The following is an 11218-nucleotide window of genomic DNA, read 5'->3' as shown; positions in this document are numbered from 1 at the left end:
GACCGACCTGGACCGGCTCTTAACCAGTGCTTTGGCACACGGGACCGGCGAGAGGATTTTAACCACAGACTAAAATTCGCTTCCACAGGGATTCGAACTCAGGACCTGTGGAGTGCCGCTCGAGTGTCTTAACCGCTAGGCTAAGCACCCTTTGGCTACGAGCATGAACACAAACTCTCATGGTTTATACAGACGGCACAGGACTTAACAAATTAGACAGCGCTTCTTGAATAAACCTGATTACATTTGCAACGGCACTGCGTCCATGCCATCTCTTACGTACAGCCCACATGTAGACGGGCGGAATGAATTACTACATGTTGGCAAAGGCGGCCATACAAGGACGCTGTTACATACATATAGAGAAGTTCCAGAGCCGGGCTGAACACCTGCAGATGCAGCACGGTCCCAGCATGACAGAAGATTTTTCACCTAAACAACAAGCTTGATCAACCAGGTGAATGGGCTCTCGTCAGGACTCAGGAGCAGGGGTGAAAGTGGGATGGAAACTTTCGTACCAACCGATATCGTTTTCCGTATTATGATATTGTTCCCGACTGTTATCATTTATAATTAATTTTATAATTATTTTTCTCCATATCTGATTTTATTAATTTCATAAATACAGAAAAATTCCGACCTAACCATTTTTGTTTTTCGTATTGTAATACGGTTCTGACCGTTCCCATCATTTTCATCCCTAGTCAGGAGGTAGTTCCCTGCTGCTGCTAGCTGCTTCCTTCTCCAAACTCCAAACGCGACCATTTCCTCCCGGTCTTGCATGCAGAGGTCAGCTATTGGCTGTCTCCACCGGCGCTGCTACCGCCACTCGGCCCTCTTCTGTTGACAGTGGTGTTCTTCAGGATCTGTGGCACGTCCAGGGAAACAAAATCAAATCAATTTTGCTAGTACTGATGACAACCGAACTTGCTGTTTGGGACTCTGATGATAGACTGAATACGCAGTCAACACCACGGCCTCTGAAAATGTATTTTTGCTAGTAGGCAGTGTACCTGTCTGAGCATCTGGTTCTCGTTCTGCAGCGTGGAGAGCCTCTCCTCCAGCTCCGAGTTCCGCTTCTCCAGGTCCGTCACCCTCACCTCCAGCTCGCTCAGGTACGCCTTCTTCCTCTCCCGCGCCTGCTGTGCCGACACCCGGTTCCGAAGCAACCTAGCAGAATTGAGAACGAGGAGGGTTATCTACGATTACGAGCAGGCCCATATGTGATTTGGGCCCATCTATGTTTTGGTCTATAGATCTGACATCCTCTGTCGCACAATTCCCTTAGCATACAGCGCTAGAGCAAGACTATAAACGCAGAGTGAAAAAAACCAGTATATAGCATCAACTGCCTTACTTTTCTACCTCAATATATAGCTTTGCAAAACAAGAGCAGCGCTCTCTTCAAGATTGCTTTAAATCTAAATCATTTTTATGTCTCATCACAAAACTATTTTAGAAGTAGTTTTGCTTACTCCTCCTTCCATTTTCCAATTTTAATGTATGATGTTCAGGAGAAGCTAATTAGTTTATTAACTTCCTAGATTATACTAAATATCATATATTTAAAACGATGGCTGGGTATATATATTTTTGCCAACTTACTAGCTAGCTAGTGTTTTGTGAAATTTACTTGTACTGAAATACGATGATGGTGGGACTTTTGAAATTTAGTTACACATGCATAGATCCTATCCAGTAGAGGATCATTAGCAGGAGCTTTAACCCAGAGTAAGGGAGAGAATAGTTTTCGTGTTTACAAACAGCTACCAAAGGCTGTGGGCCTTGCGCCCAAAAAATTGAAGGACTAGGCCTAATAAAAAAAAACTGAGTAAAACAAGTCATGCATAAAACGCAACTGGCATCTCCAACTCATTCTCTCACTTTTTTATGCACCGCCTGTGTCAGCACAGCATGCTATTATCGATCAAGTTGGTGTCGTCCTTGGCCCGGCCTAAAGCTAGGCAACTTTGTACGGCATCAAGTTGCGTAGTACGTGATCGAAAGGTTACAAGCCGGGCTTTGCTCATCGATCGGGCGCTCTATGCCACGGCGGCACGAGCAGAAAGCTAAGCTAGCTTCGTTCTCGGCAGCCTGTGCCTGTCGCAGCGATCGTACACACGAAGCTGCAGTAGGCGATCGAGGTCTATAGCAGGTACACCACGCTCTGCACGAGCGTGGTACGGAGTGAAGAGAAGAGGCATGGTAGAGCGAGAAAGCTAAGTCGAACGGACCTCTTGAGGCGGCGGTGCTCCTTGTCGGCCGGGCTGCGGACGCGGCGGCGGGCGGCGGCGCTGGCCGCCTGGGCCTCGGACGACGTCCCGGCAGCGGCGCCCGCGGCGGCGGTCTCCCTGCTGGACGTCGACGGGCCGCCCAGCTCCAGCCCGACCTCCGGCACCCGCCCGATCTCCTCGTCGCTCTCCATCCCTACAAATCAATCACTCTCCTTATTATCAAAAAAAAAAAATCAATCCCTCTCTCATGCATGCACGCTGATGGACGTACTAGTTAACCTTCCTCTTCATCAGAGGAAAAGCTAAGGGAGTAGAAGAATCAAGAACAGAGAGATCAAGAGAGACATGCATGCTCGAAGAAATGGGCCGAACAAAGATGATAAACTGAAGCAACTTGCTTGTATGTATATGTAAGAAGAGGATTCAAAGGATGATCAAAGAAATAACAGGCAGTGTGCGCGTGCCTTCTCTGGCCTCCTCCGTCTGCGGCGCCGAGCTCGAGGAGCGCTCGCTGCTGGAGGGCAGCGAGCTCGTCGTCTGATCCTGCGGCATACTCATTCTCTCTCTTGCTCTCCGGTAGCTCGGAGCTCGTCGGCACACGGTAGTCGGCAGCAGGGATAGATTTCTTATTAATTGCGCGCACGTTTCTGTGTCTCCTCACCCCTTATTGGCCCTCTCTTTCCTCGCCTGCCTGAACTTGGAAAGTTCGACGATTCCATCCGGCTCATCATGGGCGACCTTTTTTCTCTTTTGCCTCAGACAGACGTCTAGAAACTTTTCGCAGAACACCCCCTCATCGTTCCTCATATTAAACACGTTGGTGTGATCGTGTTTGAACTTTCAACAAATACTAGACGAGTGAATGGCAATAGAATTCGACGAGAAATGGGAGGTCTTTACGAGCAAAAAAAGAAAAAAGCGAGGTGTTTAATTTTTGGGTTCCGGGGATCCATGCCAACTCCGCCGATGTGACGCTGGCAGGGTGGCCGCGTCCAGTTCAGTGGCGGGGATCCGAGCGGGCGGCGGCGGCCAGAGCCATGCGCACAGCGCACCTCGCGGGGATCAAACGGCCAGGACCCCGCCCACGTCGCGGCGGGCGAGGCCACGCGTTGGCGCCGCCCAGCGGGAGGTGGCGAGGCGCGCTGCGTGGCCGCGCTCCCGGCCCCCCACCCCGCTCGCCCGCCGCGGGGCCGCCCCGTCAGCGGTTGGGTGCGCAGCCGAACCGGCCGCCAGGAGGAGCCCGCCGGCGCGAGGCGGGCAGCTGGGCGGCGCGCGCCCCCTGTTTTCAATGAGGGCCTTTTCGGCGTGCGGGTGCGGCGGTGGCTCGCCGTCGGCCACAGCCCACGGGACAGGACAGAATGCGGGGAGACCTCGACGATCGGGGATGCGGGCAGTTGGATCCGACGGCGGATTTGTGCGCTTTGTCTGGCGGACCCCCGCGTTGTGTCGGCGTCAGGGGTTAGCTACGACAAGTCGTTGCACCTGGCCACCTGCTGCTCAGGTTGGCGTTTACACTGCCGCCGAGCCTGATGACATGAATGAAGTACGCCGCTGGGCCGTCCGTGAGGATGGCCCGTCAAGGCACCGCCGCCGAGAAGGCCGATGGCTCCGGGCTGAGGCCCATAAACTTTGGGCTGCGCGTGCTGAGACCCGCACAGCAGGCCATGGGAAATTAGCGGCCCCGATCCCATCGACACCATCGCCATCGTACAATTTCACTATTAGCGCGTCCTCAACTCCTTTCAAAATAATAATAATAATAACAAATAATAATAACAATAAAACGCGTCCTCAGCTTTCTTGTCCCCTGTACTCTCTCCATCACCCACCCACCGGCGCAAGATCTTCCTCCTGCCCTTTCGGGACAGCTCGAAAGCAGAGGAGGAAATGGAAACCCCCATGGACGCAGGAGCAGCGTCAGGTTGGCCGGTTTGGTGCTTAGCGGCCCCACGGAACCAAATTAGGTGAACGGTCCAGGTCACGAATCTCTGTATCATCACGCCATCATGCGTTAAGGTCTTGTCCAACGGCCAGCGACGTCACTAGTTTTCTCTGAGCTGGTTAGAGAGAAACAGAAATCCTTCCGCATCCAAACTTCAAAATTCCAATTTTTTTATAAATTGTCTGCACGGTGTATTAAATGTAGTCGAAAAAAATCGCATTACACAAATAGACTGACACAAATAGAAGGAACCTAATTTAATTGTGATTAGACACTAAATTGCTATAGTAAAATATAGTAAATATATACTAATGACGGATTAATTAGTTTCATTAGATTCGTCTCATAGTTTACAGACGAGTCCTGTAACTAATTTTGTAATTAGTCTATGTTTAATATTTCAAATGTGAAAAGATTCTCTTTCAAAATTTCAAAATGGAGCAACTAAACACACCCTGAGTAAGCTCGTTTTCGTTTAAAAAAAATGCGAGTAAAATCATCGGTAGCTCCTCTCGCGCTTTCTGGAGCGGTGAGTGTGGCAGCCGGCAAACCGATGAGCTCAGTGTTTTTTCTTCTTCTTTCTGTATTGTTTCATGCCTCCAGGTCAGCTGACGATTTCGTCAACGCTGCTAGAGACGGCATAAGAGACGGATGACCAGATCCTCGCGAGCCAACAGACTACTCGGAAGATAGATGATGCTTGGAGCTGGAGCACGTGTGTTTTCCATGGAAACATGGCGCCACAGTTTTGGACCAGGAGCTGCAGACTACTCTTCCCCACGAGGAACAGTAGCCTGTACACAATGCAAAATTCGAGACTGACTTTTTTTGAGTGGAATTCCAGACTGAACGTCAGATGTCAATAATATGTTGCGGATCGATCGGTAGACCGATGACCGGTGTTAATTTGGGCCCAACAGAGACGAGAGACCTGCCGGGGGTGTGTGATCCGCGAGATCGTGCTGGGGAAAGAGACGGCCACCGGTGCATACAGAGACGTGACGCCGCCGAAATATCGCCGACGGCTTGACGAGGGGCCGGCCGGGCGGGTCGGGTAGCCGGGCCTGCCGACGGCCGTGTGAATCCGCGGCTGAATTGGAGACATACATTCACACGTCGGCGTCGGCGTCGGGGCGGACGCCGGGGATGGACGGGCGGGCGGATGGCCGTCCCTCTCCGGCGCCTCGGCGCAAGCAATCATGCCGCCCACCAACCTGTTATTACGCTCCGAATGATCGTCGTCTCGTCGCTCGACTGTTGTACCGCACCAACAGCCTGTGTCCGTGCGAGCCCTCACAAAAAGGGAAAAAAGAAACAAATTTGTGTGGAGATCTCGTCGAATTCCTGGTGATCCGGGGAGGACCTCGGTCGGAACTCGGAAGGGATCATTAGGTGGGGTGGTCTCGAACTCGAAGCGCCGCCGGCCAGGCCGACCATGGCATCTGCGGCCATCACATGTGCACCCCCAACAAACCGACCAAAATCATCGGTGCCATTCCCAGTTCCCAACAAAACCGCCTCACAGATCACAAGGCCGGCCATCCACATGGGCGCGCGGCGCGCCCATCTGCCCACCCCGACCCGCCCAAAATTCTTTACGCACGCAGACGCAACCCGGACACCCCCTCCCCGCCGGCAAAGGCACGCGACACCCACCCACATGGAAGCATGCAATCACGAAGGTTTCAAAGGCGCAAGGACCGGGGCCGGAACACAAGGGCTAGAAAAAAAAGGCACCAAGCCAAGAACAGCAACCCCAGATCTCAGCAGCTGCTGCGCGTACGGGCTGTAAGATCTGGCCGTGCCTCGATCAGATGACCCGAGCATGGATCTGGATCAACAACCCGACCAAAAAGTGAGAGGAACGAGTACTAACCTGTCTGACTGAAACGGTGTGTCTCCAGTAGCATCAAAGCTCTTACTATGACTGTGACTCTAGTATAAACATGTGGGCTCACATCCATGGCTCAAACTTTACAGTAGGGGAGAAAAAGAAAACTAACAGCTGCACCGGCAGCGTTACGTACGTGCTGCGGCGCCGTCACTTCTTCACTTCTTCCTGGGCTTGTTGGACCGGCGGCGCGCCGTGCCGGAACCGGAGCTGGAGCTGGAGCCACCGAAGATGGCGCAGAGGATGCAGCCGGACACCCGCGGTGACGGCGGGTCGACGTCCGGGGCCACGTCCTTGGTCCGGAACACCTGCTGGTTGCTGCGCGATTCCTCCTTGTGCCCCTGCTGCTTCTGCTTCTGCTTCTTCTCCTTCGCCTTCTTGTCGTCACCGTCGCCGTCACCATCGCCTGCACCGCCGCGCCGCAGCATGCCGATGCTCCGGGAGTGCCGCAGCTCCGGCTGGGGCTCCTCCGCGGCGCCATCGGCAGCAGCCTTTGCCTCCGCGTCGGCCTCGGTGAGGAAACGCTCGTCCCAGACCAGGCCAGAGGACCCGGACCTTCTGAAGGTCGTCGCCGACCTTTGCAACCCGGCCATGGGCAACTATCCACCTCCCTTCTCTGCAAGAGGAACCAGCTTATCTGCAAGTGAGAGATGGAGAACAAAGGGTAAGGATGAACTGGAGGGTGTGCTTCTTCTGAGTTGCCCGCCTCTGCAAGTCCCTACTGTGTTATATATGTAAACGGACAGAGACAGCCATTAGTGTGCAGACAGCAGAGCAGTCAACAGCCGGTGCCATGGAAAGGTGCCTGGGGTTGTTTTCCAGTAACTAACTGGGTTCTGCAGAGATTATTTTTATCTGCATGGAAGAACAGTATACAAGAACACATAAAGATTAGAATATTAGACACACATGATTTTCTATTTTTGTAGCACATGCCAGGGTTTTACTTTCCCACCATGAGCATGTGGAGCCGTGGAGGAAAAGAAGACAAGTGCATAGAAGCAGCTAGATGTGGAAGACAATTTCATGAGAGCTACCAGAAAATATGGATGCGTTCTTCAACAGTTTCTACATTCCACTGTAAAGTTTGACAATGTTACAATAATAATTGATATAGCAGGAGCCTAATTTAGATTTAAGGTGTATGATATGCGTTGCCATGAAAACGTTAAACATATCTGACAGATTGGTTACAAACCTTTGATATCGACCATCTCTACCAGAAAATTGGTTAATGATAGACTAGTACAAGTGAAGAAAAAGTCCAGAGGGCCCAGGGGAAGAAACAAAGGGAAATGGCAATTGTACTTAAAGTATCAGACTATCAGTTGACAGCCAAACATCATTGTACAGGCTAGAGGAAAACAAAGGCTGTACGGTAGTGCCCTTAAAGACACGTCATATGTGTACCGTTGCTATTAACTAGATAACAAAGTATGGCACACCGTCCCCAAAAAAAAGTCAGACTGTACAGTGAAGCATACAAAATTAAAAGTTCATTGTACTAAAAAAATGTTTTTATTCTAAGAGGGAAATAGTATAAGCTTCCGTTGCAGCATACGGTTCGACATATAAATTACCAACTATTATAAGCACTTCTCCTTTTTCATGTCTCCATGCTCTCATGTATCTCCAGCCTCCCTCAGGGTATACCCTAATCACAAGAGCACCACAAGCATTCTCTTGCTTCCCAACCTCACTACACTGTTGTACTTGTACATCTACCAATATGCTACCAGCACCCCTACAAGATGTACAGTGCTGAATAGTAAAAGCATCAATGTAATAATAAAAAGATTCATAGAAGCAGAGCAAATATTACCCTAAATATGTGTCAAGAGATCTCTCTGGATACACCTATCATCTATCTAGATATCTAATTACTGAAAATTATTGCCTACCATCTGATCCTGTTGATGTGATGACCAGTCCAGATTGCAGACTCGCCAGACCAAACTATTTTATTGAAAATAACCATTTTGATTGAAGTTAGGTCCAGAGTGGCATGGGTTTCAGGCACCGGAGGCAAAAGTACAGACTGTAACTGACCTACCCAAAACCCAAGATTCAAGCAAAGGCATGAGCATCGAATCACAGCTTTGAAAACGGGTCTAGTAAACCATATGCAAACAAAAGGTCCCGTCCCAGTTATTACTATACAATTAACTAGTTGGACCACAAATACAGTTGGTTAGGCCATTAACACTACTTCATGCTTCTTATGCATGGTGTCAGTTATGCTGTCACTGCCACTTCCCAACCTCTGATATTGATTGTCATAAATCTTCACTTTTAGCTCACCTAATAGACTAATACCGTGGGAGATCTTGCATCACTTGCACAAGAATTAGAAATAAAAATACTGGGCACATGCCCCACAGAAACCAGGCTATGACAAAGATCATGTAAATGACATGTTTAAGGCTCTAAACCAACAAAGTGAAATAATCTACATGCATTTATTACTAGGCAAATCAAGATCTGGTCAACAGACCTACAACGTTTACTGAAGCCAATAGCCAAAATGGCGGTCCTGTGTGAAGCTAATTAAAATACAAGTGACAGTTAGGAGTTGTACCTGTCATACTGGCTGATCTGTTAGTATTGCTACAATGTAAAGATAGTCCACGTTGGGCTTGCAAAACTTGTCATACTTTAAAAGTTCAAATTACATGCCCGTATTGGTTTCCATGCAAACACTATAATAAAGGCTTATCTGAAGAAGTTATGAACTAGATACAGTCTCAGATAGAGATCTCTTGAATGCAACACGATGGTCAGGGACTCCATCTTGTTCCCTTCTATCCTCAAACCACTTAACAATGGTCTTTCGAGGAAGATTTGTCACTTGAACTATGCTGCTTATCATTGTATTCTGCATGAAATGAAATAAAGTAAGTGATTATACGTTGCAGAAGAATAATACAAAAAAGCCACTACTCGAGAGATAAGCAATTGAGCGGTATTAATCTTGATAGAAATGCTAGTTACCGTGGGGCGTTTACTTCGCAAGTAGACTCTTTCCAAGGTCTCAAGTTGCACCTTTTTCAGTCTTTTCCGTGCAGACCATTCTGCACTCATGACATGAACTGGAAGCTCCTCCTGCGGCTTAATTTCAGTGGTATCGACCTCATCAACTGTGGCTGAACTAGGGGGTTCTATTTCCTTCACTTCAGGCTTAGAAGGGGCTTCATCAGGCAAAGAATCAGACATGAGTAGAAGTTTCGGTGGTGGATTGCGGAGCAGTTCAATGACCAAAGCCCTATCTAAGCCCAGCTCCCCTGCAAGATTCTTTATCTGCAACATAAAATGGAAAACCTCAATAGTTTGAGTTCTAAAGCTTTGCCTATTCCTACAAAAGGGTGCAATGCTGATTTCTGAAGGGAGAAGTAGAAAAGAAAAACTCAAAGTGAATATATAGCAGCTTACACTAGTTTTACGCCGACCTATTTTCAGCGCACGAGCCAATCTCCTGAGTTGCCAAGTTTTCAGCTCCGGTCGTTCACTCCCACCTAGTTGCTCATCATCACCATAGTCTGCAGAGCTCAGTAATGGATCTCCTGCTGATTCATCAACGCTACCGACTTCTTCAATTGCTTCTGCCAACTCCTTTTCAAATCTGGCCATATCTTCTTCTGATATCTCATCCTCATCGTCATCGACAGACAAATCATCATTCTGAAGATCTTTTTCCAGCTGCTTGAAAAGTGCTTCCAATGCACCATCCTCATCGTCGCCGTCCACGACATCTTCTGCAGCCACCACCTTATCCTCACTCTGGATTTTAGTCTGGAACAGGGAAATTTTGTCAACAAGAATTCCACCTCCAAGTTCCAATTCACAGCTATACATAATACATATAGGAACATGAAAAAAAAAATCCAACCCAGCTGAGTTAGAAGATAAGATCGGAAGACAGCAGTACTGGGGGTAACAAACGCACTGCGCTAAATCCTCCAAGTTAATTTTGCAACAACAAATAACATGGCTCTAGGATCGACACGAAAAAGGCCGCAACTCAAATCAGTGTACGACTAACTACATCGGTTACCCGCTGCCCCAACCTACTATTCCTCCTCAATCTTAGCCTCCAAGGTCATTTCATGGTTCACTAATCAACGACTAAACAGAGAGACGAGGCAACTAAGCAGCGCGCGTGACGCGACGTTGGCTACCTTGTATTTGGAGGGCCTACGGCGGAGGGCGCAGGCGACGCCCCGCGGCGCGATGCGGAGGCGGAGACGCGCGCGGGTTCCGAGGAAGGGCTCGGGGACTGAGGCGCTGGAGATGCAAGTCCTCGGCGCGGCCGAGGCCGGGGCGGCGGCGAGCACGGCGAGCAGCGGCACCGTCGCCATTTCCGCGAGCTCTTCGGATATTTCGCAGTCCTTCCCCCTTCTTCTACCCTCTCAACTTGGGGTTTTGCCTTCACGAAATACAGATGGGCCTAACTGGATCGTCATGCTCCCCCTCCTGCGCTTTTTTCTTTTTTATATTTAAAAATAAAATAAAAAATCAAAAATATATGCGTAATATTTCAAAAATAGGTGCTTGTGGCCCCGTGGATGGGCGGCAGGCCACGACAGGGGCCTGTCGCCATCCACGGGGCGACAGGACCTATTTGTAAAAAAATTGTAAATTTTTTTTATAGATAGATCCCTAGGGTGAGGCGTTCTCGTCATGCAAATTTCTGATCCACGACATAGATTACAAATTTTATAAGTAGATTAAGTAAGCTCGTTCTCATCATAGATTACAAATTTCTGCGTCCACGACACTATTGCAAATCATAGATTAAGTAGGCTCATTAGATTCGTCTCACGATTTACAGCCACGACACTGCGTCCTCGTCCAGCTCGTCCGCGTCGGCCGCTGCGTGCCGGGCCAGCGCACCAGCCTGTCGCCCGCCTTGGGGGCGACCGGCCCCTGTCGCCTGTTAGTCGGACGACCGGTCCCCCCACGCACCGCTCCTCACCCTAGGGATCTATCTGTAAAAATTTTTTTACAAATTTTTTATAGATAGGTCCTGTCGCCCGTGGATGGGCGACAGGCCCCTATCGCCCATCCACGGGGCGACAGACACATATTTTTGAAATATTCCCAAACCGGCATATATTTTTGATTTTTTTATTTTTAAATATAAAAAAGAAAAAA

The 11218-nt window shown here is 49.2% G+C and overlaps 3 protein-coding genes across 5 annotated transcripts; 1 reads left to right on the top strand and 2 right to left on the bottom strand.

Moving 5' to 3' along the window:
* Positions 1-204: 204 nt before the first annotated feature.
* LOC120671093 (transcription factor HY5-like) lies at positions 205-3089 on the bottom strand. 2 transcript variants are annotated; one of them, XM_039951333.1, is made up of 4 exons: positions 2699-3089; positions 2235-2427; positions 1014-1170; positions 205-866 (listed from the first exon to the last, which is right to left on the bottom strand). In XM_039951333.1, the coding sequence occupies exons 1-4, from the start codon at positions 2790-2792 to the stop codon at positions 795-797; spliced, it is 516 nt and encodes a 171-aa protein (XP_039807267.1). In that variant the 5' UTR covers positions 2793-3089; the 3' UTR covers positions 205-794. The 2 variants fall into 2 exon arrangements, with proteins under 2 accessions (XP_039807267.1, XP_039807268.1); XM_039951334.1 differs by lacking the exon at positions 2699-3089 and adding an exon at positions 2506-2692.
* A 2912-nt stretch (positions 3090-6001) lies between these two features.
* LOC120669391 lies at positions 6002-6987 on the top strand. Its single transcript, XM_039949151.1, has 2 exons — positions 6002-6031; positions 6182-6987. Exons 1-2 carry the CDS (start codon positions 6002-6004, stop codon positions 6803-6805), a joined length of 654 nt encoding a protein of 217 aa, XP_039805085.1. The 3' UTR covers positions 6806-6987.
* Positions 6044-10527, bottom strand: LOC120671092 (protein OVEREXPRESSOR OF CATIONIC PEROXIDASE 3-like). Of its 2 annotated transcripts, XM_039951332.1 has the most exons (4): positions 10243-10527; positions 9497-9856; positions 9059-9364; positions 6044-8942 (listed from the first exon to the last, which is right to left on the bottom strand). In XM_039951332.1, the coding sequence occupies exons 1-4, from the start codon at positions 10420-10422 to the stop codon at positions 8793-8795; spliced, it is 996 nt and encodes a 331-aa protein (XP_039807266.1). In that variant the 5' UTR covers positions 10423-10527; the 3' UTR covers positions 6044-8792. The 2 variants fall into 2 exon arrangements, with proteins under 2 accessions (XP_039807266.1, XP_039807265.1); XM_039951331.1 differs by having other exon boundaries at positions 8508-8942; positions 9059-9856; positions 10243-10510.
* Positions 10528-11218: the final 691 nt, after the last annotated feature.

Source organism: Panicum virgatum, chromosome 4N (genome assembly GCF_016808335.1).
Source record: "Panicum virgatum strain AP13 chromosome 4N, P.virgatum_v5, whole genome shotgun sequence".
In the NCBI taxonomy this organism is placed as follows: domain Eukaryota; kingdom Viridiplantae; phylum Streptophyta; class Magnoliopsida; order Poales; family Poaceae; genus Panicum; species Panicum virgatum.
The sequence above is the reverse complement of the archived record's forward strand: the minus strand, read 5'-3'. Positions and strand labels throughout refer to the sequence as shown.

Coding starts and splice junctions, on each gene's coding strand:
- LOC120669391 (XM_039949151.1), top strand. CDS start 6,002: ATGGATCTGGATCAACAACCCGACCAAAAA. Junction 6,032..6,181: donor ATCAACAACCCGACCAAAAA/GTGAGAGGAACG, acceptor GAAAACTAACAG/CTGCACCGGCAGCGTTACGT.
- LOC120671092 (XM_039951331.1), bottom strand. CDS start 10,422: ATGGCGACGGTGCCGCTGCTCGCCGTGCTCGCCGCCGCCCCGGCCTCG. Junction 9,857..10,242: donor GTAGGCCCTCCAAATACAAG/GTAGCCAACGTC, acceptor TCCCTGTTCCAG/ACTAAAATCCAGAGTGAGGA. Junction 8,943..9,058: donor TGCGAAGTAAACGCCCCACG/GTAACTAGCATT, acceptor CATTTCATGCAG/AATACAATGATAAGCAGCAT.
- LOC120671093 (XM_039951333.1), bottom strand. CDS start 2,792: ATGAGTATGCCGCAGGATCAGACGACGAGCTCGCTGCCCTCCAGCAGC. Junction 1,171..2,234: donor GAGCACCGCCGCCTCAAGAG/GTCCGTTCGACT, acceptor CAATTCTGCTAG/GTTGCTTCGGAACCGGGTGT. Junction 867..1,013: donor AGAACCAGATGCTCAGACAG/GTACACTGCCTA, acceptor GACGTGCCACAG/ATCCTGAAGAACACCACTGT.